Source organism: Vicugna pacos, chromosome 1 (genome assembly GCF_048564905.1).
Source record: "Vicugna pacos chromosome 1, VicPac4, whole genome shotgun sequence".
NCBI classification, from domain to species: Eukaryota; Metazoa; Chordata; class Mammalia; order Artiodactyla; family Camelidae; genus Vicugna; species Vicugna pacos.
In genome coordinates, this window is record NC_132987.1 from 4,544,510 (window position 1) to 4,567,297 (window position 22,788).

Below are 22,788 nucleotides of genomic sequence, written 5' to 3' on the forward strand. Positions count from 1 at the left end.
ATTTCAGTTTAAAGAAATAACAGTAGTAGACTATATCTATATATACATCTGTGTAGATATAGTTATATAGTTACATAGATAAAACCACACTCTCACACTCACATGCAAAACCAGGGAGAGAACAGGATTTGAACTCAGGTACCGAAACCTCCTCACTCGCTCACACACCCTCTCTCTCACGTACATACACTCACACTCAAGATAAAAGCCAAACTGCAAGCCGCCCACTTTGCTGTAACAGTGGAGCCACTCGGGCCACTGTTCTCCAGATCTCAGGGAGTCCTGAGCCCACACAGTTAAATTAAAAAATTTTTTTTCTTTCATTTATGAGAGCATAACTGAAGATCTCCCGGTTTTGTAAAATAACAGCCTTAGGGAATATAAGGTGGAACAGAGCTCTGATCATTCATCCTCATTATTCACTGATGTTATCAGACCTCAAGCAAACAATAGTTCAAAACGGTCTCTCAGGGTCACAGTTCCTTAGACCCAAAAAGGGAAACTCCTGACCAGTGCCCCATCAGAGACAAAGCTGAATGAAAGACCAAGGCTAAAAAGGGAACATCCCGATGGATGCTCTGCCCCAGGCAAGGCCAACGCAAGAGGGAGGACACACAAGAGCCAGATGCTTAAAGACGTCTCAACTGGCCAGTGCAAGTGCTGACACACACACCCTAAACATGTTCCCATAAACAGAAGCTCAGATGAGATGTAGCCCCCCAATTCCACTTCCTCTCCCAGACAGAGGCTCCCCAGTGGCCCGGTTCCCAAAAGAGAACCGACCCAGCGTGGCTCCCAGTGAGCCCAGAATGCCCACTTTCTGGGAGGGAAGGAGCCCGGGTGGAGCGGGGACAATCTTCCATCCTACACAGCCGGAGTGGCTCACCCCAAAACCAGACACACACACACAAACGGCAGGTAAGGTTTGGTCACACAGGCCAGAGAGGAGGTGTCGCCTAAAAAGTCCACTTCCACCCCCAGACGAGGCCTCCAGACAGGTAGGCCCAGCTGTCGGAGGGGCAGGGACCCGGAGGGGCTCACGATGAGCCCGGGGCGGCTCCCTTCCCGGAGGGACCGAGCCCAGACAGAGTGGGGAAGGTTCCCGGCCCGTGCGAGCTGGAGACGCTCACCCCCGGAGACACTGAGTGTGGATGCAGTTCCAGACGGTTCTTGGCTCCAAACAGCCTCGTCCCAAGGCAGACTTGAACTCAGGGAGAGTCCCTCCTGGGTCCCGGAGCAAAGGGAGCTCCTGCCTCTGCTGTGACCCAGGGAAGGAGCTGCCCTCGGCCGGGGCCGACCCTCCCCAGGCTCAGGCTCCCCGCTGGCTTCCCCGAAACTGCCTGAACATGAGTCCATGTGCCCCATGCATGGTGAGGCCAAACAAGCCGAAATACTGGAGTTTGCAGCAGAGAAACATTCATTGCTGAGCCGAGCAAGGAGAATGGGTGGCTTGTGCCCAAAACCCTAACCGCCCCCACCAACAGTTTCAGCTGAGACTTTTTAAAGGCTCTGTTGAGGAAGGGCGTCCCAGGGTCTGTGACCAGCTATGGACAGTTCTGATTGGTCGATAATGGTCAGTCCTTGGGTGCCAGGTCTGGGGTCATGTGCTCTTGATCATCATGTTAATTTCCCCCACCTGGTGGTGGTTTTCAGCATCTGAAAAATGCAGGAAATAGGCATGAGATACTATTACCTGGGTCCTTCAGAGAGGAGCTGCAGCAGAGGACATGGGGGAGGGGTCTGTCCCAGGAAGGGCCCCCAGGTTCCTGCTGGGTTGCAGAACTTACTCTGAGAGGCTGTAGGAAATCTGCAAGTGGCATTGCTTGAATGCACATCCTAATTGTAGTGCCTGCTCCACTCTGCTCAGGGGGAGTTGCATGCAGCCTTATGGAGTCAAATTTTTCTTCGAACCATTCTTACTTGGCTGTTTTCCTTCTGGGGATTTGCCTTATTAAGCTATTAGAGTGGACAATAAAGGCATGTGAGTGTCTGTGTGGCAGCAGGCCACTCTGTTGGGATGGAGAATAAAGTGCCTTAAATGTCTTCCTTCCTTTTATCTGCCTTGGCTCAAGCTCCTGGCAGGGTAAAGGGTTCTAGGCAGCTATTGTGTGCCGGGCTCCAGTGGCTTTGGAAAAGCTGCTGACTTCCCAGGGAAAATCTATACTCAAATCAGATACATCGCTGTGTAATTGACGGTCATGTCCCTTTCCTCACTTCCATTTTATACTGTCTGGTACTCTGAGTCTTGTGTTCACGCTACCCTGGCAGTTTTTATTGATCAACAAAAGACAAAGATGGCTTTTGATTCTTACCAGATGATAGCAAATTAGGAGAGAGATCTATGGAAGATTATTTTGTCACTAAGGAGACAACAGGCTTCTTGAGTGTTATCTTTCCCCGGGGGCCCATTTTCTTGCCAAACTTTAGGGTCGAAAATACTCTGGTTTCTAAAAACAATAACCTAGTTTAGTGTTTGTTGTCATTACTAAGCGTGCTAACACAACCACTGGAGAGAATTATTGTCTCTCTCCTTTCTTAGCATCTCTCACGCTGAGATTCTTAGAGATAGAGAGAAATATACAGGCAAAGAAGAAGAGGACAGGGGTAGAGAGATTAAATCCCATCTCATCATTCGGCAGAGCTGCCCGAACCACAGATTTCTGTTTTCCAGACTTGAAAGGGAGGAGTGTATTAAACCACTCTGGTATAGCCCTTGTGGTGAGTCTAGTTTTTAGTTATTCCTAACAGAAGGCTCCCTTGGTGCTAATGTATTTTGTCAGAAATGAAAACCCACTTAACCATCCTTCGTGTGAAACTCTCCTACGTATTTAAAACAGTTGAGTTCAGATGGGTTTTTTTTCCCCTCAGAGGAAGGTGTTTCATTCATTTAACAGTTCTTTACCCAAAAGGACCTGTTCCGTGAATTCAAATAATTTCCCTTTTTTCTTAGATTTTCTCTGAAATTAACTCTAAGTTTGTAGAGCCCTCAAATTAAATTCATGTCAAAAAGTACTTACTGCTCACCTGTCGTGCGAGGCACCAGGCCTGAGTGCTCAGGATTGGTCTTCAGAAAGCACATGTGTTATTACCCCTCAGGACGGAGTTCCTTCTGTTAATTTATGCCAGGAATGCATAATGGAACAAACTTACCCTTTTTGTAGAAATTTCTTCATTCCTCGAGTTTGTTTTTTGGTGATGACTTAAATACCCTTCAGGTAGACCTTGATGCCAGCAGGTGCTTCCCCAACAGGGTGTCACGTGGGCCCACCCCAGCCCTGGGGGTAAATAGGACATGGACTGCAGCCCATTTTCCAGATGTGGCAGCAGAGGCTCAGAGGAATGAAGGGACTTACTGATTTCTTAGGGGCTGGGATGAAAATGTCTTCTGGCTTCTAGATCAGTGTGCTTTTCTCCAAACTAAGGGGTCTCAATGCTGCCAGATCCACTGCCCCCTTTCATTTCTGAAATGAAACTCAAAGTTAATGTAATTGACACAGTTTTTAAAAAAACATAATTCTATAAGTATAATACAAAGGAAAAATAAAAGACAGTGCCCCATAATCAAAGGCTGTACTTCAGTGTGTAGATGGTGGGGTGTATATAAACCAGAAGACAGAGTGAGGTAGTCAGGTGGCTGTTCCTCTGCTCAGGGTCACTGAATACACGGTCTAGGGATGCAGACAGCGCAGGTGTGTGGAGGCAGCAGGACCACGCATGTGTGCTGCATACTGGACGTGGTTTCTGGAACAGCGCATGCGTGGGGGTAAAATTCTGGACACAACCAAGTACTGTCTATGTAGTGGTGACCTTCTGGAAAATTCAGGCTATGTTAGCTTCACGCCAATAGTACTTCCAGTTTTTTTCGTTAAGTGAGTTAGGGTCTAGCCTCAGATCTTCGCAAACCAGCTTTCAGTTCCGTTTATGTCCCATGGGTTGTTCCGAAGGTAATGGTGCACCGCCAGACGAGCTCTCCAAGTCAAAAAAAAAGCCCCCATTTGCTCCCACAATGGCTGGCACCAAACTCCCAGTAGAAACTGGCTCACAAAATTCCTGTGTATTTTAACCATCCTCTGAGTAGGAGCCAGCTTCAGGACATCACTGACTTCACAGGACATCTGGTGTCTCTGGACCTGCCCTCTCGTGCCAGCTGGGCTCCCCAAATCATTGTGACATTAGAGAAGTGTCACCATGAATTTCCGAAGCACCCCCTCACAGGCAGTGTCCCGCCCATGGAGAACCAGTGCTTTCCATACTGGTGGTATTTCTGGTGTAAGTGACCTCACCAGTAAGAGCTGCTTTTTCTGGATGGGTGTCTGGTCCTCACTCCCTAGTGTGAAACCTCTGGCTGCCTCTTCTGCTCCAGGGAGAAGCCGACAGTACTGAGCAGTGCCACAGTGCCGGCCACAGCCTGTGGGGCAGGCTGGGCTCTGCCTGCTGATGGCCAGGAGGAAGCCCCTGGTCCCCACACCCCACCGCCCTGATGAGCCCGGGGCAGCCACAGTGTGGTGTCACCCACCCCATCCTGACTCTCAGCTCTCAGGCTTTCCTCAGAGCACAGGAGCACCAGCTGCTCACCCAAGGAAACTCAGACTCTCAGGCTGTCCTCTGAGTCCAGTGCCTCTGTCCACAGCCCAGTCCATCACCTGAAGTTAACAAATGGCAGAGTTACAGAAGTGAGTCTCCTTTTCTCGATACAGAGTTGGCTGTGCAGTTGGCATCCCAAAGGCGGGGGTCGGAGGGGAATTGGCCCTGTGTAATGGACAGCTGGAATCAACCCTCAGTGCCCTCGGGAGATTGAGAGCAAGCTGTGAAGATGGTCCTAAAACTGATGAAAATGTAGGGGGCAGACGCACTCGGTTTTACTAAGGAAGAACATTTGGTTAAAGACCTTTGCCGCCAAGGATTAAAGGTGCTTTTCTCTCCTGCCTCAGTGTGCACTTGGCTCTGAAGTGGCCGTGAGAGTGGGTGGAGAGTTCTTCTTTGACCCTCAGCCTGCGGACGCCTCTAGGAACCTGGTGTTGATCGCAGGGGGAGTCGGAATCAACCCTCTGCTTTCCATCCTGCGGCACTCAGCCGACCTGCACAGAGAACGGGCCGACAAAGGAAGCGGGTATGAGATGGGGACGGTCACACTCTTCTACAGCGCGAAGAACACCAGCGAGCTCCTGTTTAAGGTAAAGGAGAAGCGTGTGCTTCATACCTTGCTCTGAGCCAGCCTAGGTTCTGGTCTTAGGGTCCGCGGAACTTTCTTCTCTCCATTCCGATTTCTCTGCAGCAGGCTTGAAAAGGCTTAATCATGTTCAAATGAGAGTGAACCAACCCATCTTACCCAGGACAACGGAAAAAGCTCGTGTAGAGGAGACTCCCAGGGAAGTGACAGGAGAGGACAGATCTGGTGGGCTTGAACCTGGCAGTGGATGAGCAGAAAAGTCAGCGTGGCCCTGGGGTCCCCTCCAAGAGTCACAAGGCCTGCAAGTGGGCTCGGATGCAGAGAAATCGGGGAGATGGACGGAGTTTGGACCCAGCTGGGTCCAGGAAACCCCCATCAGTGGCATCTGTGGAAACTAAGCACATTTGACAGAGAAGGCTTTCACTCGGGGTTGCTTTGCAGCTGCAAAGATGAACAAAAGAGTAGAAACAGTTTAAAGACACAACTGTGGTCAGTGAAACTGCTGCTTAATTGCCCCCCGCTTGAGAGAAAGAAAAAAGAAAAAAACTCCCGGAGAGTCAGTAATATGCTTGTTAGCATATTCAGATTTCAATTAAAGCCAAATAGCCCTCTCCTCTGAATGCTCCGGCCTGCTCGCCGCAAACAATATCTCTCTAAGTAGAGAGCCCAGTGGCAGACGTGCGCAGAATGGGAGTGGAGGTTCGGCGGCCGGTGGTGGGGGAGATGGGGGCTGCACATCTGTTTTGATTTTTTGAAATTGTAGTGTGACCAAATATGTTTGCCATTCCAGAAAAATATCCTCGATTTAGTCAATGAATTTCCCGAGAAGATGGCCTGCAGTTTGCATGTCACGAAACAGACTGCACAAATCAGTGCAGAACTCAAGCCGTACATCACGGGTGAGTCCCCCACAGAGATTTTGACCATCTCCACACCATGATTTTGTGGATCGGCCGGTTGGTGGAGCGTAGCTGCCTTATGGCTGGGAGTTGCTGGCTGGGAATGTCACTACCTGGGGAATTGAGAGATGATTCATCCTGGAAAGAATAAGGAGAGATTAGTTGGATTGACTTATTACATACAGATTTCCTCCTGCCCGTATGAAAAATGTATTTTCTGCATTTTTTTAGGGGACCTTTGCATCATCAGTGTATGTATGCATACAAAGACTTTTACTCCAGCTATGAATGGAATCAGTTCCATTTGCCATTAAGAGAGGTTTCCCTTCTTGGAAGGATTTCTCACAAAACAGTGTATTTACTTTGCTGAAGGCAGTTTTGAATCTGTCCCGGAGATCAGTGCACTCCCGGGCCCTGTGTGGAGAGAGCATTACCGTGAGCTGCGCACGTTGTTTGCCGTGAATTCTGGAACCTGGAGGCGCGCTCTCTGCTGGGGTCTGGCCCGGACGCTGACTCAGAATGCAACCCACTGAGCTCGCGTGGCTGAAAGCAAACACTGTTGCTGAGTTGTGGTTTGTCCTTCCTCATTTCAGTACAAACGTGTCTGGCTTCACTTGGTGTTTTTCCTGTTTTGTTTTGTTTATTTTTTGGTAGAAGGAAGAATCACGGAGAAGGAGTTAAGTGATCATATTTCGAAGGAGACTTTGTTCTACATTTGCGGCCCACCTCCGATGACAGACTTCTTCTCCAAGGAGCTGGAGGACCGCCACGTGCCCCCGGAGCACATTTGCTTTGAGAAGTGGTGGTAGGAGCTGGCGAGGCGGGAAAGGGAGCGTCAGGGCCACTCAGGACAGTGACAGACAGTACGTTCTGTGATTCCTGGCAGGATGAGCTGACCTCTCCCCAGTCTCAGGTTTTTAAGGCTGTGAACTAAGTGACCAGTTGGTGAATAAAAGGAAAACCAGCTGACAGTCTTAAGTGATAAACTTTTTGCAAAAGCCTCATTGTTTGAACTCTTTCTTACCATGTTGACTTGCTTTTATGAGTCACTGATTATCTCAGGCCGTACCTCAAATTGGTCAATACAGATTTTCTTTCCCCTTAAGGAAAAGAAAGACATATCCTTATATTTCATCCTATGAAGATACGGTTTTGTGGGTGACATGTTGGCTATCTTTAAATTATTTGACAGCAATCTGTGTATCTTATGTTGAATAAACTTAAACCTATTCTTAATAATTTTGCTTTGAAATTCTTTCTCTGTAATGTCTCTGTTTACCTTAGTGTGGCCAGCAGGCTTGCTTCTTCTAACCAGCAGAGTTGGGTTTGGAAATAGAACAGTTAGGAGAGCAGCTTTAGGGAATCAAACATCCAGCATATTTGCTTCATGTAAATGAATATCCTCAGTATGTATCCTTTCAGTTTCTCCTCAAATGCAGCCTTTTCTGGGGTCGGTGTCTCGGCTGCCTGCCTCCTCACTCCACCCAGGAGGCAGCTTCTCGTTGAGGACAAAGGTGCTGATGGCTGCAGAGTTCCCCCTTGAGTCTGTTTTCAGTGGCTAGGCTGTCTGTAGAAACGTGCTGAGGGTGGGTGAGGGGGTACAGAGCCCGTTCCCAATCCTGCTTCTCTGCCTTTCATTTCGTTCTCTTGCCAGCATTGTGCCTGGCACAGTGCTGCACCCCCATCCCCTGTTGAGTGACTGAGAGAAAGCAACCAGTGTTCAACCCCTGCCTGGCTGGGGTGGGGAGGCAGCCCCTGGGGTGGGCAGAGAGAGTGATGGGGCATCATCCCAGAGCCGCTCCAGTGAAACTGCTCGAAAGTAGACTGTACTTCCTCTCTCCATGGAGATATTCAGAACAAAAGAAATCCTTTCTGGGACCAGCAGTCCGGGCCATGGCGCCTTCCTGGGGAACAGGTCCAGGAAGAAGGGCAGACCAGCTGCAGATGCAGGCACCCACTGTTTGGATTCTGTTCTCTACCTGATGAGCGAGGTCAGGCAGCCCTTTCTCATCTCTGGGACTGCAGGTCTTATAGGGACTTCGGGCTTAAAGACATCAGTGATTCATGGGGCCTGGTGATGGCTGGCCTCCCTGTTCTAGCCTCTGCCCTGTTTTGAACTTTGAACTGTTTCAATCCCAGATGTGAGTTCAGTAGGCGGGAAGAGGGGCGTTGGGCTGATGGGGGCAAGAGAGTCCATTCAGGGCAGTGATCGTCAGCATTTCAGGGGTGAGGGGCGTGTGGGAGGCTCTGGCCTCCATAAGGAGCCCTCAGTCACCTGTTGGCCCCAAAGCGTCCAGGCCGAGGGCTGAGCACTTCTGAGGCGAGGGCCACAGTGTGACGAGATTCAGGGCTGTGGGGACTGTAAAGGGCTCTTCTGCCAACTGGCCGAGGCAGCTGCAGGGAGGATTCACAAAGGAGCAGAGAGAATGGCCACCCCAGGGGTTTCCGTGCCGGGAGCGGAAGTGCAGGGGAGGTCTTCCGGGCATCACAGACGGGAGCTCAGGGAGGTACCACCTATGGCTCCATCCGTCCCACCCCATGGCTTGTCTTCCTGCTGTGGTCACAGAGCAAGAGCCCAGCTCTGCCCACCACCGTGCAGCCCTCTGAACTGCTGAAGGGCCAGGTCATGACCTGGGCTGGGACCGTAGCTCCGTCCAGCTCTGCCATCATGGGTGTTGAGTGCTGAGCAGTGTTTCTGGTCTGCCGTTCAAGACTCCTTTTGCCCTTATTCGCCGGGCTGGTCAAGATCTCCCTGGGCTTCGAGGTGAGTGAACTCCAACCGGGGGGGCCTGGCATTTAGTGTTGGGGCTGAGAGTGCTGATGTGGAAAGCCCTTGAGCCAGATTGCTTAGGTTCAAATCTCAGGTCTGCCACTTACTAGGTCGATGACCTGGAGTGAGTCCCTGCATTATGCTTCGGTTTGTAATTACACACATGTACACACGCGTGTAAATCAGAGGTAGTAAGACTGTCTACCTCATGGGGCTGTTATGAAGTGCTTGGCAGAGCACGGCCTGAGCAGGAGTGTGTTGCTAACTTGCTCTTCCTTGTCCTACTGAGACAGGAGTTCCAGAGGCCGGATGGCGCAGGCCTGTCCACCTGCCCGTCACCCTCCCGCGGGTAAGGCGGGGAGGGCTCCGTCTTGTTCAGCGCTCTCCTGGGCACGTGGTAGGTTCCTGCTCGATATTTCCTTCATGGGTGAAAGGGCCTGCCTAGAGCTAATGGGCTGTTGTCAAGGCATTCTTAAGCATCCTTCTGGCTGTATCATGAATTCCTGGAAGGATGTTTCTTCTTGCAACGTGAGACTCTTTCACATAGACTGATGTATGAGTCTTAAGCTGATGTATGAGTCTTTCTCAAATGTCGTGTCAGCATGAGCTCTGACACTCACCAGAAAATAAGTCAAATACCAGTTCTTTTCCAAAGAGGCTGCCAGGAAAGTGGCTGTCTGTGAGGCCCAGAGTGCTTCCTTCCCCATCCCACGTGTCTGCATGTGGGCGTGGAGCTTGGAGGTAAGGATGCTCCCTGGGGCACTGGTTCTGGTCAGTAGCCCCTACCTACCCTGAAAGGAACAAATCTTATTGTGAAAGTTTTCAAAGATAGAGCGAAGTAGAGAAGACAGTGAAATTAATTCTTGTACGTCTATCACCAGCTTCACTGATTACCAGCATTCTGCTGTTGAGTTCAGTCTGCCTTCAACTTCTTTGTGTTTTGAGGTCTTGGGAGTATTTTGAAGCCAATCCTAGAAATATCACGTCACCTGTAAATTTTTCAGTAAATAGAGCTGTATCACCTCTCCGTGACCACAGTACCATCATCACACTCCACACAAGTAACGGTGATTTCTTAATAGCATCTCAGACCTTTCTGCGTTTTTCCCCAACTGCCTCAAAGTCTACACATTGCGTTTGCTTGATATGTCTTTTGAGTTTCTTCTAATCCACAGTCCTCTGTCCTCGCCCCACACACATCTCCATAGATTACACTTTGTTGAAGAAACTGGGTTACCAGTCCTACAGACTTTCCCACGTTGCTAGCCCAGCATGCTCTATCCTCGAGGTGGTATTGGACATGACCCTCCATCCTCTGCATTTCCCGTCAGCTGGTAAGTAGATCTAGAGCTCATTTAGATTCAGAGTCAAGATCTTCTTTTGCAAGACGACACCATTGGTGGTGTTTGTATTTCTATTGCATCCCAAAGAGGCACCTACTCCCTGTCCACTTCTAGTATTTTTAAGATTGATCAGTGGGTCCAGCTTTTTTCAGCCTGATCCCCCCCATATAAATTTCCCTATCACCCTTCACCCAGTTATCTTAGTAGCTGGTGATCATGACCTATACCTACTATTTCACTAAGAATTAATTATCCATCTGTATCATTTTTTTTTACATTTATTACCTGTGATTCCTCTGAAAAGAACTTTTCCCTCATTGTCTCAGCCCTGAAATCAGTCTGAATAGCAAAGACAGGATCAATGATTGATTCTTTCCCTTTATCAATTAGTCTTAGGAGTTGGTGTCCTAGCAACTTCCAGAGATAACCAGTGAGATGAAAAGTATCATTATGAACTCTTGGCTTTTCGTACCTTGGACTGTTTGCCTCCAGTGTGGTCAGTTCTTCCATGTTCAGCTTGTTGGGGGTCGCCCCGGCTGTGTTCATGGGGGGCCACACTGTGTTATGGGGGTTGGTGAGGTTTGAGGATATTAGAGTTGGAAAAAGTGCTCAAATAAACAGGAGGAAGGAGAAGGAGATGAGTGTGTTGTCCGAAAGCCACATGAAGAAAGTGTCTCCAGCAGGACAGGCGAGTCAGCTGTGTCACACTGAGATATGACAGGAGAGACGGGTTCTGATGAGCAGCCACTGATGGAGCAGCTGGAGGGTCACTGGGGGCCCTGATGAGGGGGTGTTAAGACTGAAACTTTGCAGTGGGCTTGGGGACAACTGGGGGGAAAGAGATTGTAACAAGTGAGTATAAGTCGTTTAAAAGACTTATGCTAAAAAAAATATTAATAGAAAAAATAAAAGACTTAATCTGAAGGGAAGGGAAAAGATGGGATGGTGGCTGGAAAGGGAAGTGAGGTCAAGAGAACTCCATTTTTAAACTCATTTTTTATTGTTATTTAAACTTTATGAAATAATTTTCGGTTTATAGAAGAGTCACAAAAATAGCACAAGGTTTCCATACACACTTTGCCCGGCTCCCCCAAACGACAGTGTCCTTCATCAGTGTGGTATGCTTATCAAAAGTAAGGAGTCAACAGCACAGTTAATTGGCACAGTACTATTAACTAAACCACAGTTCGTTTTCTTAAGATGAGAGAAGTAACATTTTGATTTTATGAAAAAACCCAAAAGAATCATTCAGTGGTGCTCCACCTAAGGAGGTGATGGCTTTTTCTAGAAGATGATAAATTAATTAACTATTCCCAAGGTCTACTATGTGCAGTCACTGTGCTAGAAATTCAAGGTAGGAAAGTAAAAACAAAGGTTATCTTGAGGAACAACTTAAATACTTTGGGAAACTTTTTTATCATTGAAAGTGGAAATGCATTGAATTAAACAACAAATAAAAAAGGTCATACACCATGATCATGTTCATCCCAGGGTCACAAGGATGGTTCAGCATCACAAAATCAATCAGTGTGATAACACACATCTACAAGGGAACTGACAGATCACAGGATCATCCCAACAGATGCAGAGAAAGCACTTGATAAAATTCAACATCCATTCATGATAAAACCTTTAATCCAAGCGGGTATAGAGGAAACATAGCTCAACATAACAAAAGCTATTTATAACAAACCTACAGCCAACATAATATTCGATGGTGAAAAGCTGAAAGCTTTCCTGCTAAAGTCTAGAACAAGACAAGGATGCCCCCTCTCACCACTTCTATTCAATATAGTATTGGAAGTCCTAGCCATAGCAGTCAGACAAGGAAAAGAAATAAAAGGGATCCAAAGTGGAAGAGACGCTGTAAAACATTCACTGTATGCGGATGACAGGATACTATACACAGAAAGACTCCACACAAAGCCTACTAGATCTGATAAACAAATTCAGCAACATAGCAGGATACAAGATTACAAAGCAGAAATCTGTTGCATTTCTTTACACTCACAATGAAATATCAGAAAAGGAAAGTAAAAAAAAAAAATCCCTTTTAAAATTACATTAAAAAGTACTTAGGAAACTTGACCAAGGAGGTGAAAGACTTATACACTGAAACTATAAAACATTGATAAAAGAAATTAAAGATGTTTGAAAGAAATGGAAAAAGATCCCATGCTCTTGGATTGGAACAATTAATATTGTTAAAATGGCCATACTACCAAAGCAATCTACAGATTTAATGTGATCCCTATCAAATTACCCAGGACATTCTTCACAGAACTAGAACAAATAATCTTAAAACTTACATGGAAACACAAAAGACCCAGAATTGCCATAGCAGTACTGAAGAAAAAGAATGAAGCTGGAGGAATAACCCTCCCAAACTTAAGACAATACTACAGAACTATAAAACTCAAAACAGCATGGTATTGGCACAAAAACAGGCGTATGGATCAATGGAACAGAATAGAGAGCCCAGAAATAAACCCACACACCTATGATCAATTAATCTTCAACAAAGAAGGCAAGAACATACAATGCAGAAAAGACAGTCTCTTCAGCAAGTGGCATTGGGAAAACTGGGTAACTGCATGTAAACCAATAAAGTTAGAACACTCCCTCACACCATACCCAAAAATAAACTCAAAATGGCTTAAAGACGTAAACATAAGACAAGACACCATAAAACCCCTAGAAGAAAACAGGCAAAACATTATCTGACATAAATCTTAGTGTTCTACTAGGGCAGTCTAACCAAGCAATAGAAATAAAAGCAAAAATAAACAAATGGGACTGAATTAAACTTACAAGCTTTTGCACAGCAAAGGAAACCATAAGCAAAACAAAAAGACAACCTATGGAATGGGAGAAAATATTTGCAAAAGATGAGACTGACAAGGGCTTAATCTCCAGAATGTGTAAACAGCTCGTACAACTTAATAAAAAAAAAAAAACCCAATCCAAAAATGGGCAAAAGACCTAAACAAGCAATTCTCTTCAAGGAAGGAATACAAATGATCAATAGGCACATGAGAAAATGCTCAGAATCACTAATTATCAGAGGAATGCAAATCAAAACTACAATGAGGTATCACCTCACACCAGAATGGCCATCATTCAAAAGTCCACAAATGACAAATGCTTGAGAGGGTGTGGAGAAAAGGGAACCCTCCTTCACTGCTGGTGAGAATGCAGTTTGGTGCAGCCACTGTGGAAAACAGTATGGAGATTCCCCAAAAGACTAGGAATAGACTTACCATATGACCCAGGAATCCCGCTCCTGGGCATATATCCAGAAGGAACCCTACTTCAAAATGACACCTGCACCCCAATGTTCATAACAGCACTATTTACAATAGCCAAGACATGGAGACAGCCTAAATGTCCATCAATGGATGACTGGATAAAGAAGATGTGGTGTATTTATACAATGGACTACTATTCAGCCATAAAAACCGACAACATGGCGCCATTTGCAGCATCATGGATGTTCCTGGAGAATGTCATTCAAGTGAAGTAAGCCAGAAAGAGAAAGAAAAATACCATATGAGATTGCTCATATGTGGAATCTTAAAAAACAAAAAAAACAAATACAAAACAGTAACAGACTCACAGACATTGGAATATACAATGGAATAATACTCAGCCATAAAAAAGAATGAAATAATGTGATTTGAAGCAACATGGATGGACCTAGAGAGATGATCATATCAAGTTAAGTCAGACAGAGAAAGACAAATATCATATGATATCACTTATATGTGGAATCTCAAAAAATAATACAAATGAACTTATTTATAAAACAGAAAGAGACTCAAAGACAGAAAACAAACTTAGGCTTACCAAAGTGTAAAGAGGGGCAGGGATAAATTAGGAGTTTGGGATTAGGAGATACAAACATACAAAATAAACAACAAGGATTTACTGTACAGCACAGGGAACTGTATTCAATATCTTGTAATAACCTATGATGAAAAAGTATATATATGTATGTATGACTGAATCACTATGCTGTACACCAGAAACTAACATCATTATAAATCAACCATACTTCAATTTTTTTAAAAAAGTGGAAATGCTTTGGGAAAAAAATTCTTTTTTGTTTTGCAACTATATCTGATTGAGAGACTGCAGAACTTGGATGACAGGGTGCATTACAGCAGTGATGGGGAGGTGGGGGGGGGACAGTGGGAAAGGCTGAACCCACCCTGGGGACAGTGCTGGGAGAATTGTTCCTACACGATGCAGTATCGCAAGTGTGTCCATGTGAGCAGGTGCGCGTACCAGTACGTGGGCACACGCAGTGACTGTCAGACACCGTCCAATGTCATGTGCCTCTGCCTGAGACTTTTCTTTCTGAAAAAGCAGCAGTATCCTTCATTCCTGGATATTGCAGATGATCATATCCTGATAATTCAACTTGAGAACTTTTATTTCGTTTTATTTTAAATGAACCTCAAAGAAGCACCCTGCTCTCATCTCAGAGAAGTAGTGAGATGTCTTGTCTTTAATATTACTCTTCCCTAATAGGCGCCTACACAGCCAGTGTAGTGATGACATTTAAAGATACCTCCTAACCCACCACCGAACATTTGCTTCGTGCTCAGGAACCCAGACTTCCCCAGTTGTTGAGCAGCCGTCTTGATCCAGTCTGTTCTGAGCTCTTACCAACCTTGCAGGGCCCGTTCACCTAACCCGGTCTCTTTGATCTCATCCCCGTGTCCCATTTCACTCTGCTTGAGCATACCAAGATTCTGTCTATTTCTTTGTTCTTTTTTAATTACCTGATACATGTGATCATTAAAAAAATCAAATAATATAAAAGGTACATAAACTAAAATCCTGAAGTTCTCCTCTCCCCATGCCACTCCCTCACCTAGAATGAACTTCTGCATAAAAAGCTTGCTGGGCAGCCTGTTAGACCTTTTACAGTGTATTGATGTGGAATACCTATGAAATATGTGTGCTTTTAGATTTCATTGCATTTAACACACTGCAAATTACGGATATATATACCAGGATGTACTTAACCATATCTCTCCGACAGACATTTCCGAGTTTGGGTCCATTACAAACAATTTACAGTGAACAAACTTGTTCATGTAATTTTTGTGCACATGGTCCTGTACAATTGCTAGCATTGTCATTTCTGGATCAAAAATTGCCTGGCATTTTCAAAATGCCCTATAAATGCCTGATCGATTTATAGTCTAATGGCTTATGAAAGTACCCATTTCCCTACCTTCTGGCTAATACTAGATATTCTAAGTCTTTACACAGTTTTTCCTAGTCAGTTAGATGAAAGTTTTTTTTTTAATTTCCTGTTTGCTCTCCAGCATTTTTTTTCATCAAGTGTTCTAGCCATTTCTTTCTTCTTTTGAGAATTGTGTGCTCACATTTACTGTCCATTTTGATATCTGATTTATAATTCTTCATACAATAAATACTAATGCTTTGTGCATTATATATATATTGCAAACATTTCCCTCAGTCTATTACCTGTCCATGAATTCTGTTTCTTATAACTTATACCAGAGTTTTACATTTATATATAATCAGATATGTCAGTCTTTCCCCCTTGGTTTTTATGGATGTATCTTCTTCTGATACTTTTGCAGGTCTTTAATCCATTGGGAATTAATTTTTGTGCTGGATGGGGGACAGGGGTCTCACTTCTGCCATATGGCTGGCTCTCCAGTTGCTTGACACCATTTATGAAACATTCCCCCCTTTCCCTGATGGTTTGGAATGACTCCTCTATCACATACTGAATTCCCCTCACCACTCTGTTTCGGAAGTCTCTTTGTTTGTACCTGTTCTGAAATCACACTGTTTTCATTAATTTATCTTTTCAGTTCATCCTGTATATTCTTTACCACATCTTTTTCATCCGCAGGTTATTTAAACACAAATAGATCTTGTCCGTGGTGATACAACTTCACTTTTGCAGGTGAAGTGATAAAGGTAAAGTGATAGGAAACAGTAACTCTGGGGTTCACCTGAATTCTGCAGCAGTAGGGATTTTGGTTAGAGCTCTGTTATCAACTGAACACTACCAAAGTTCTTAGAATTTGATGAGGAGTTTTTTTATCTCCTTAAATTGCTCCACGACATTTATGTAAAGTAGGTGGTGAACGCTACTGTCTCATTTTACCTACAAGGAAATGAGGGGAAGTGGTTGGATGGCCCGCCCACAGTCACCTGGCTGGGAGTGACAAAGCCAGACCTGTGGGACCCGACCTCCTTCCTCTCCTCTCAGGGGACGTCCCCTCAACAGACTTGGACCTATTCTAAAATCCTCCCAGCCACTCATGGGTGGACTCTCCATCTTTTCAGAGAGTCTTGATTAACCAGAGCACCCCACCAGCACAGCATTCCAGTTGATGAGTTTTTTAATCCAACTAGTCTCTCTGTTGTTAGAGACTGTAGGAGCCTAGAGAAGCCAAGAACAAGGAAGAGTGTGGCTGGCTGTGTGGCCTGATGGAAAGAACGTGGCGCCAGGCAGAGAGACCTGAATCATCCATTTCTACAACTTGCTTCCCACATGACTTGCCCCCATCTCTCTCCGTGACCTGCTTTCCTCATCTGTCAAGTGGGTAAGACTCTGCCAACTTAAAATCCCTTACAGCTTCACCGTTCTACAATTTCATGATGGGAAAACAGGCCTTAGAGACCAAGGGGAGTTGAGGTTGGCCATTCTGATGAGTGATGACCACGGAGTGCCTCAACCGTCTTCAAATATTTGATTAATCATTCCAGTGACTGTTGTTTGCATCTCCCACATTGACAGAAGAAAAAGAAATTGCCTGGGGCTGGAGCAAGGGGAAAGTCTGGTTTGATGTAGAGGACTCTTGCACGGTCCTGCTGATTAAATTCTGGAGTTGGGGCTCAAGAGAAATGGTAGCTTCACCATTAATAAGGAAGAAAACTGACAACATCTGCCTACTGGGGCTTCAGGTGGGCTAGACTGAGACAGGGGCTAAATGGATAGATCCCCAGCTGCAAGAAAAGGAAGTTTTAGGCAGTTCAGTAACTTAGGCATTTTGTGAATCCAGAAACTGGCAGGCTTGTTGGCTGTCCTCCCTTCCAAGATGATTTACTTGTTTGTTCATGGAAGAATCAAAAAGACCCAGGACTGACGGTGCACACACATAGAGGTCCACCACAGGAAGCATTTTAATACCCTGGTAAGTGAAATCTATTTCTTAACATCATTGAGCCTTTATATTATTTGGAGGCAGCAGAAAAATGCAAAGCCACGTTGAGTTTAATGATTAGTGAGCTACCCATTTAAATACAGAAGTGTAGGTTTCACTGCATTAGTGATAGGCTGAAAAACTTTTCTTCTTTCGTCAGTCAGCCAATATGGAGCCTGAGTTTTTAAACCACCTCTGGATTGAACAAAGCCCTTTACCTCACTTCCAAGACACAGTTTTCTGTAACTGCCAGCATCACCATTAAAATCATTTGGGGGCTCTTCACCAGCAGGCAGGCTGCCTTCCCCAGGACGGCTCACCTGACCTCTGCCTTCAGGTCTCAGCCTAGCTTGCTGACTCCCTCTGCAAGCCTGTCCCAGGCGGGCGCACCTCCGGCCCACGCCTGCCCTCACGGCAGCCCGCTTTTCCATGGCCAGTACCAATCAGCACAGTTACAAGCACTGGGGCAACTACTCAGTGTCTGCGGGGGGCCCAGGGGAGCCAGGACTGGGTCCGTCTCCATCGCTTTCCAGCACTCAGCACTCTGGGTGGGAGTTCGAACTGCACGTCTGGAGAGGAACCCGACCCCACGTGCCCACATGAATGCACAGGGGCTCCTCTTGTGGGTGCTGAGGCCGGCAACCCGCAGCCAGCAGGTCTTCAGTGACAGCTAACAGGAACCTGTGCACACCGCCCTGCTTCCTTCTCCGGCCATGGTCACCGAGAACCCCAGTGGAGGGCTTGCTGGGTCCCGCCTTCGGGTCTGACGGGATGCCGCCACTCTGGGAGCAGGTGCAGAACCGGAATCCCCCGGGAGGCCGCCCTGCCCTGCTCACGCAGCATCAGCACCCCTCGCAGGGCCGCTGAGACCCCCAGGGAGTTGTTCCCAGCTGCCTCCAGGCTGCCTGTGCTCTAGCCCTCCTTCCCCACCCCCTCTCCCCAGCCCTCTCCCCACCTCATCTTGAATCCCAACTGCTGCTCCCGGCCTGCTGAGGTGAGCCCAGCAGGACGGTCCCCCAGGGCCAGCCCAGCCCGCACTGGGGGTGGGCAGTGAGCTCCGTCAGCGTATTCCTGCTCCTAACTGTATTCCACTGCTCCCTCCGAGAGCTCATCCTGAACCCTGACTTGTGCTTTAGAACGGGCTTGATTAATATGTTTAGATTAGGGGACTGATAAAGTGTGCTTCTGAGAAATTAATTAGAATGTCTCCTTCCAGCGTTTTCTTAAATCTAGTCCCATTAAGCATAACTCTGGTGAAGGGTGATCCACTTAGAGATGTGAAAATATTCAGACAAGGGTGGGACTCACATTCACCGTTGTGTGACTTTTAAACCACTAACAAATACCTTAAGACTTTATAAACATTACCGCAGTATTACTATTAGTCGGGATGGGATATGCTGTGCTTCTGATAAACTTTATCGTCTCAGGGGCTAGCAAAGGTTTACTTATCCTTCAGGTCACAGTCCATCTTGAACTTGCCAAGGGTGTGGGATAAGGGAGGGCTGGGCAGCATGAGATGCTTTTAAATGTGGGGCCCACATCATTCAAAAGTCCACGAATGATAAACGATGGAGAGGGTGTGGAGAAAAGGGAACCCTCCTCACTGCTGGTGGGAATGTAGTTTGGTGAAGTCATTATGGGAAACAGTATGGAGCTTCCTCAAGAAAACTAAAAACAGACTTACCATATGATCCAGCCATCCCACTTCTGGGTATATATCCAGAGGGAACTCTTCTAATTAGAAAAGGTACATGCACCCCAATGTTCATAGCAGCACTATTTACAATACCCAAGACATGGAAGCAACCTAAATGCCCATCAACAGATGACTGGATAAAGAAGCTGTGGTGTATTTATACAATGGAATACTACTCAGCCATAAAAAGGAATAAAATAATGGCATTTGCAACAAGATGGATGGACCTGGAGTTCATAATTCTAAGTGAAGCCAGAAAGAGAAAGAAATATACCATATCACTCATATGTGAAACCAAAAAAAAAAAAAAAAAGACACCATGAACTCATCTACAAAACAGAAACAGACTCACAGACATAGTAAACAGTATTATGGTTACCAGGGAAAGGAAGTAGGAAAGAATAAATTTGGGAGTTTGAGATTTACAAATGTTAGCCACTATATATAAAAACAGATTTTAAAAAGTTTTTTCTGTATAGCACAGGGAACTATGTTCAGTATCTTGTAATAACCTTTAATAAAAAAATGAAAACGAATATATGTATGCATATGCATGACTGGGACATTGTGCTGTACACCAGAAATTGACACATTGTAACTGACTGTACTTCAATTAAAAAAATAAAAAAGGTGAGGCCCAGAGTGGATTGCATCACATTTGCTCATGTCCCGTTGGCCAGAACCCAGTCACATGGCCCCCAACTGCGAGAGGGGCTGTGAAGTACAGGAGCCCACGGGTGTCGGGTGAACAGGGGTGGTCTCTGCCACGTTATTACCCAAAGGCATATGATTAACTGCACCCAACAGACCAAATGCTTCACGTACAGCGCACAAATCGTCAAAAAAAACCTGATGAGGTGGCGTCAGCCTCCTCCACACGTGAGGAGATGGATGCTGGGAGATGCGAAAAACCTGACTTGAATTTACACGTGTCAGCTAGCCCAGCTCTGATTCCAAAGCTGGGCTGGGCGGGTCCACCCCATGAAGCCCAGCACAAAACAGGCCACCTGGTGACTTCCCTAACGCAGGTGTCCTCAGGACCTCCCTAGGTCAGTACTTGACCTTGTGGCCGTGTGCACTTTAGGGCAGTACACCTGCGTTTTTTCAAGCCAATTTGGTAAGATTTCCTTCCCCTCCCCTGATGGCCCCTTGAGTGGCACTAAGCACCCACATCCTCTCCTGAACCTCCTAGGAGTGAGGAGCAGGTCTTGAAAACACTTTTTGTGGGGTGTAGGGGGAGGAGGGAATTAGGTTGGTTGGTTGGTTGGTTTATTTATTTATTTTAGAGGAGGTACTGAGGATTGAACCCAGGACCTTGTGCACGTTAAGCATGCGCTCTACCACTTGAGGTACATCCTCCCCCACTTTTTTTTTTAAACTTTAAAACTTTAATGGAGGCAAATAACATAAACTAAGTTAAAATCAAACTAAAAACTGGGAAGAGATTTGCAATGCATATCATAAGCAAGGAATTAATGCCTAGAATCCCTAAAGAACTTGCATAAATCAATTTAAAAAGACAAACATATGGAAAATTGAGGAAAAGGTATAACCAAGCAATTCACAGAAAGGGGCACTCAAATGGCCAATAAACAGGACAGACGCCCAAACCGACCAGTCACGAGGACAATGCAATTAACACAAACGTGACGACAATCAGTGGACTAATAACCCCGCGTTGTGAAGAGACGGGGAAACAGGAATCCTTGGACACTGGCGTCAGAAGTACAAACTGCTGTAGTCACTTTGGGAATTGTTTGACAACATCTAATAAACTGGAGGTGTGTATATCCTTCAACCCAGCAGGCCTCCTAGATACACACTCCAAAGACGTTCTCATACGTGGTCACCAGGAAACGAGCAAACATGTTCACTGCAGCACTGTTTGAAAATAGTCAGGCGTGGAAGCAGTTTAATTGTGCATCCGTAGGAGGATGGGTAAATTTACACTTCGAGTAAAAGGCTCAGAATTCAGCCACAGTTTCAGAGGAACATCTCTTGTTCCTGGGAGAGGTTTTTTTCCCTTTCCCTCTAAAACCTTCTGCAGGCAAACACTGGCCCGAAGACCTTCCAGAACCCTCTGGGGCAGCCTCTCTTCTCCCTCCATGAGGCAGATCTTGGCCTCCCCGCAAGTCTGAGTGCCTCGGACTCCCCAGGAGGCCCCGTCGGGGAGTGGCATTTGCAACAAGATTCTACCCATGGGTGGCAGCAGGGCCAGGGCAGCTACCTGTGTCCCTGCCTCTGGTAGCGGATCACCTCTCAGGAACCCCCGTCCCTCCAGACCCGCCGTGGCCGCCGCAGCCCCAAGGACTCACCACCACGTGCACAAGTCTCATGCCAAACCCTGCAAGTCTTTGCTGCTTCTGCTGGTCACTGGGGCCTTGGCAGGGCCCATGCACCATAGCCTTTTCCCCTACTGGCAACCACAGCAAAGTAAAATCTCCTCCAAGCGGCCCCACACTCACACGGGATGTAAGGACCAGGTTTGAGGGGCTTGTTTACCTTTCGTAGAAAGCACCTCATCTCACAGAGAAGCTGGGATGGGATTCCTAGACGTCCCGTGGCCGTGGGGCTCCCTCCTGGCCTCACCGCCGACTCCCGGGTTTATCCATCCCGCAGGCCGCGGCCACGCCCCACAGCAACCACCCGCAGCCTCCTGGGTGGGACCCAGGTGTCAGGAATTTCTTAACCTACTCCCCCCTCAGTGACTCTAAGGTGCAGCCAATAGAGAACTGCCCGAGGTAAGCTGAAACCTGGCCGGACAGCAGCAGGGGCGTGGAGGAGCCGGGAGGGTAAGACCTTCGGGAGTTACCCGTTAGCGGATGCTAGGCTGCGCATTCAAATGAGCTACATCCACTTGTAACTTTTTTCCACAACAAATCCCGCCACCATCAATGTCATTTAATTATTAAAAACTAGACCCCACTCCGAGTGGTGTCAGCTGTCCACCTGGAGGGCGCGGCCGGGGTCCTGAGAGCTGCGGGCCTTTGTTTCCGCCCCAGCCCGCTGCTGGGGAGCCTATTTCTCAAGGGTCGTGGTCCTCTAAAATACGGGCTAAGAGATAGTATGTGTATTAAGTCAAAATGCTGTGTAGATCTTTCTGGGTATAATTGTGGGAAATGTCATTTAAAAATAACTTTGAACAAACTGCCTTCTTTAGAACTATATTTATAAAAGTATCTTCTCTTTGGACAGAGCCTTCAACCTTTGTGGGTAGGCTCTGGGGGGCTGGGAGGGAAGTCTGCTCAAAAATCAACAGGAAGAACGACTATAGTGGGGCCGTCTAAGGGTTTCAATTCTGCCCCATAAAAATCTATGAACAATGTGTTTTATTTTAGCAAATTTGAAAACAAAGACTCACTTCTTGAAACTGACTTAAAAGCTTGGAGACCTGCTTAGAAACTGCTTGTAGGGCTTTTTGTTCTCGGCTCCACCGCTCTGGGCGGTGGGAGGTGGCCACACCCTGACTTACCTGCTGGCACCTGATTCTCGTTTTCTGTCTTCTTTCTACAAATAACCAGAAAGCAGAGCTGCTCAGCTGGCTCCAATATTCTCACAGGAGCTTCTGTCTCTTCTCCAAAGTCATCCTGTTGTTGCCAGGAGTCTGAAACTTAGGCAATGTGAATGGAGGACCCAGGGTCCAATCCTCTGGACGCTAGGCTACGACCTTTCACTGCGATGTGATAAATTCTCAATACTCACAATGCA

The 22,788-nt window shown here is 46.5% G+C and overlaps 1 protein-coding gene across 2 annotated transcripts in view; it reads left to right on the forward strand.

Moving 5' to 3' along the window:
• OXNAD1 (oxidoreductase NAD binding domain containing 1) overlaps nt 1-7,308 on the forward strand; it is a 50,491-nt gene extending 43,183 nt beyond the window's left edge. For both annotated transcript variants that reach the window (XM_015240142.3, XM_015240144.3), the window contains exons 7-9: nt 4,932-5,174; nt 5,961-6,069; nt 6,724-7,308. In XM_015240142.3, coding sequence (XP_015095628.1) covers nt 4,932-5,174; nt 5,961-6,069; nt 6,724-6,878 — 507 coding nt within the window. In that variant the 3' untranslated portion in view covers nt 6,879-7,308. The remainder of the gene's footprint in view (nt 1-4,931; nt 5,175-5,960; nt 6,070-6,723) is intronic.
• Nucleotides 7,309-22,788: the final 15,480 nt, after the last annotated feature.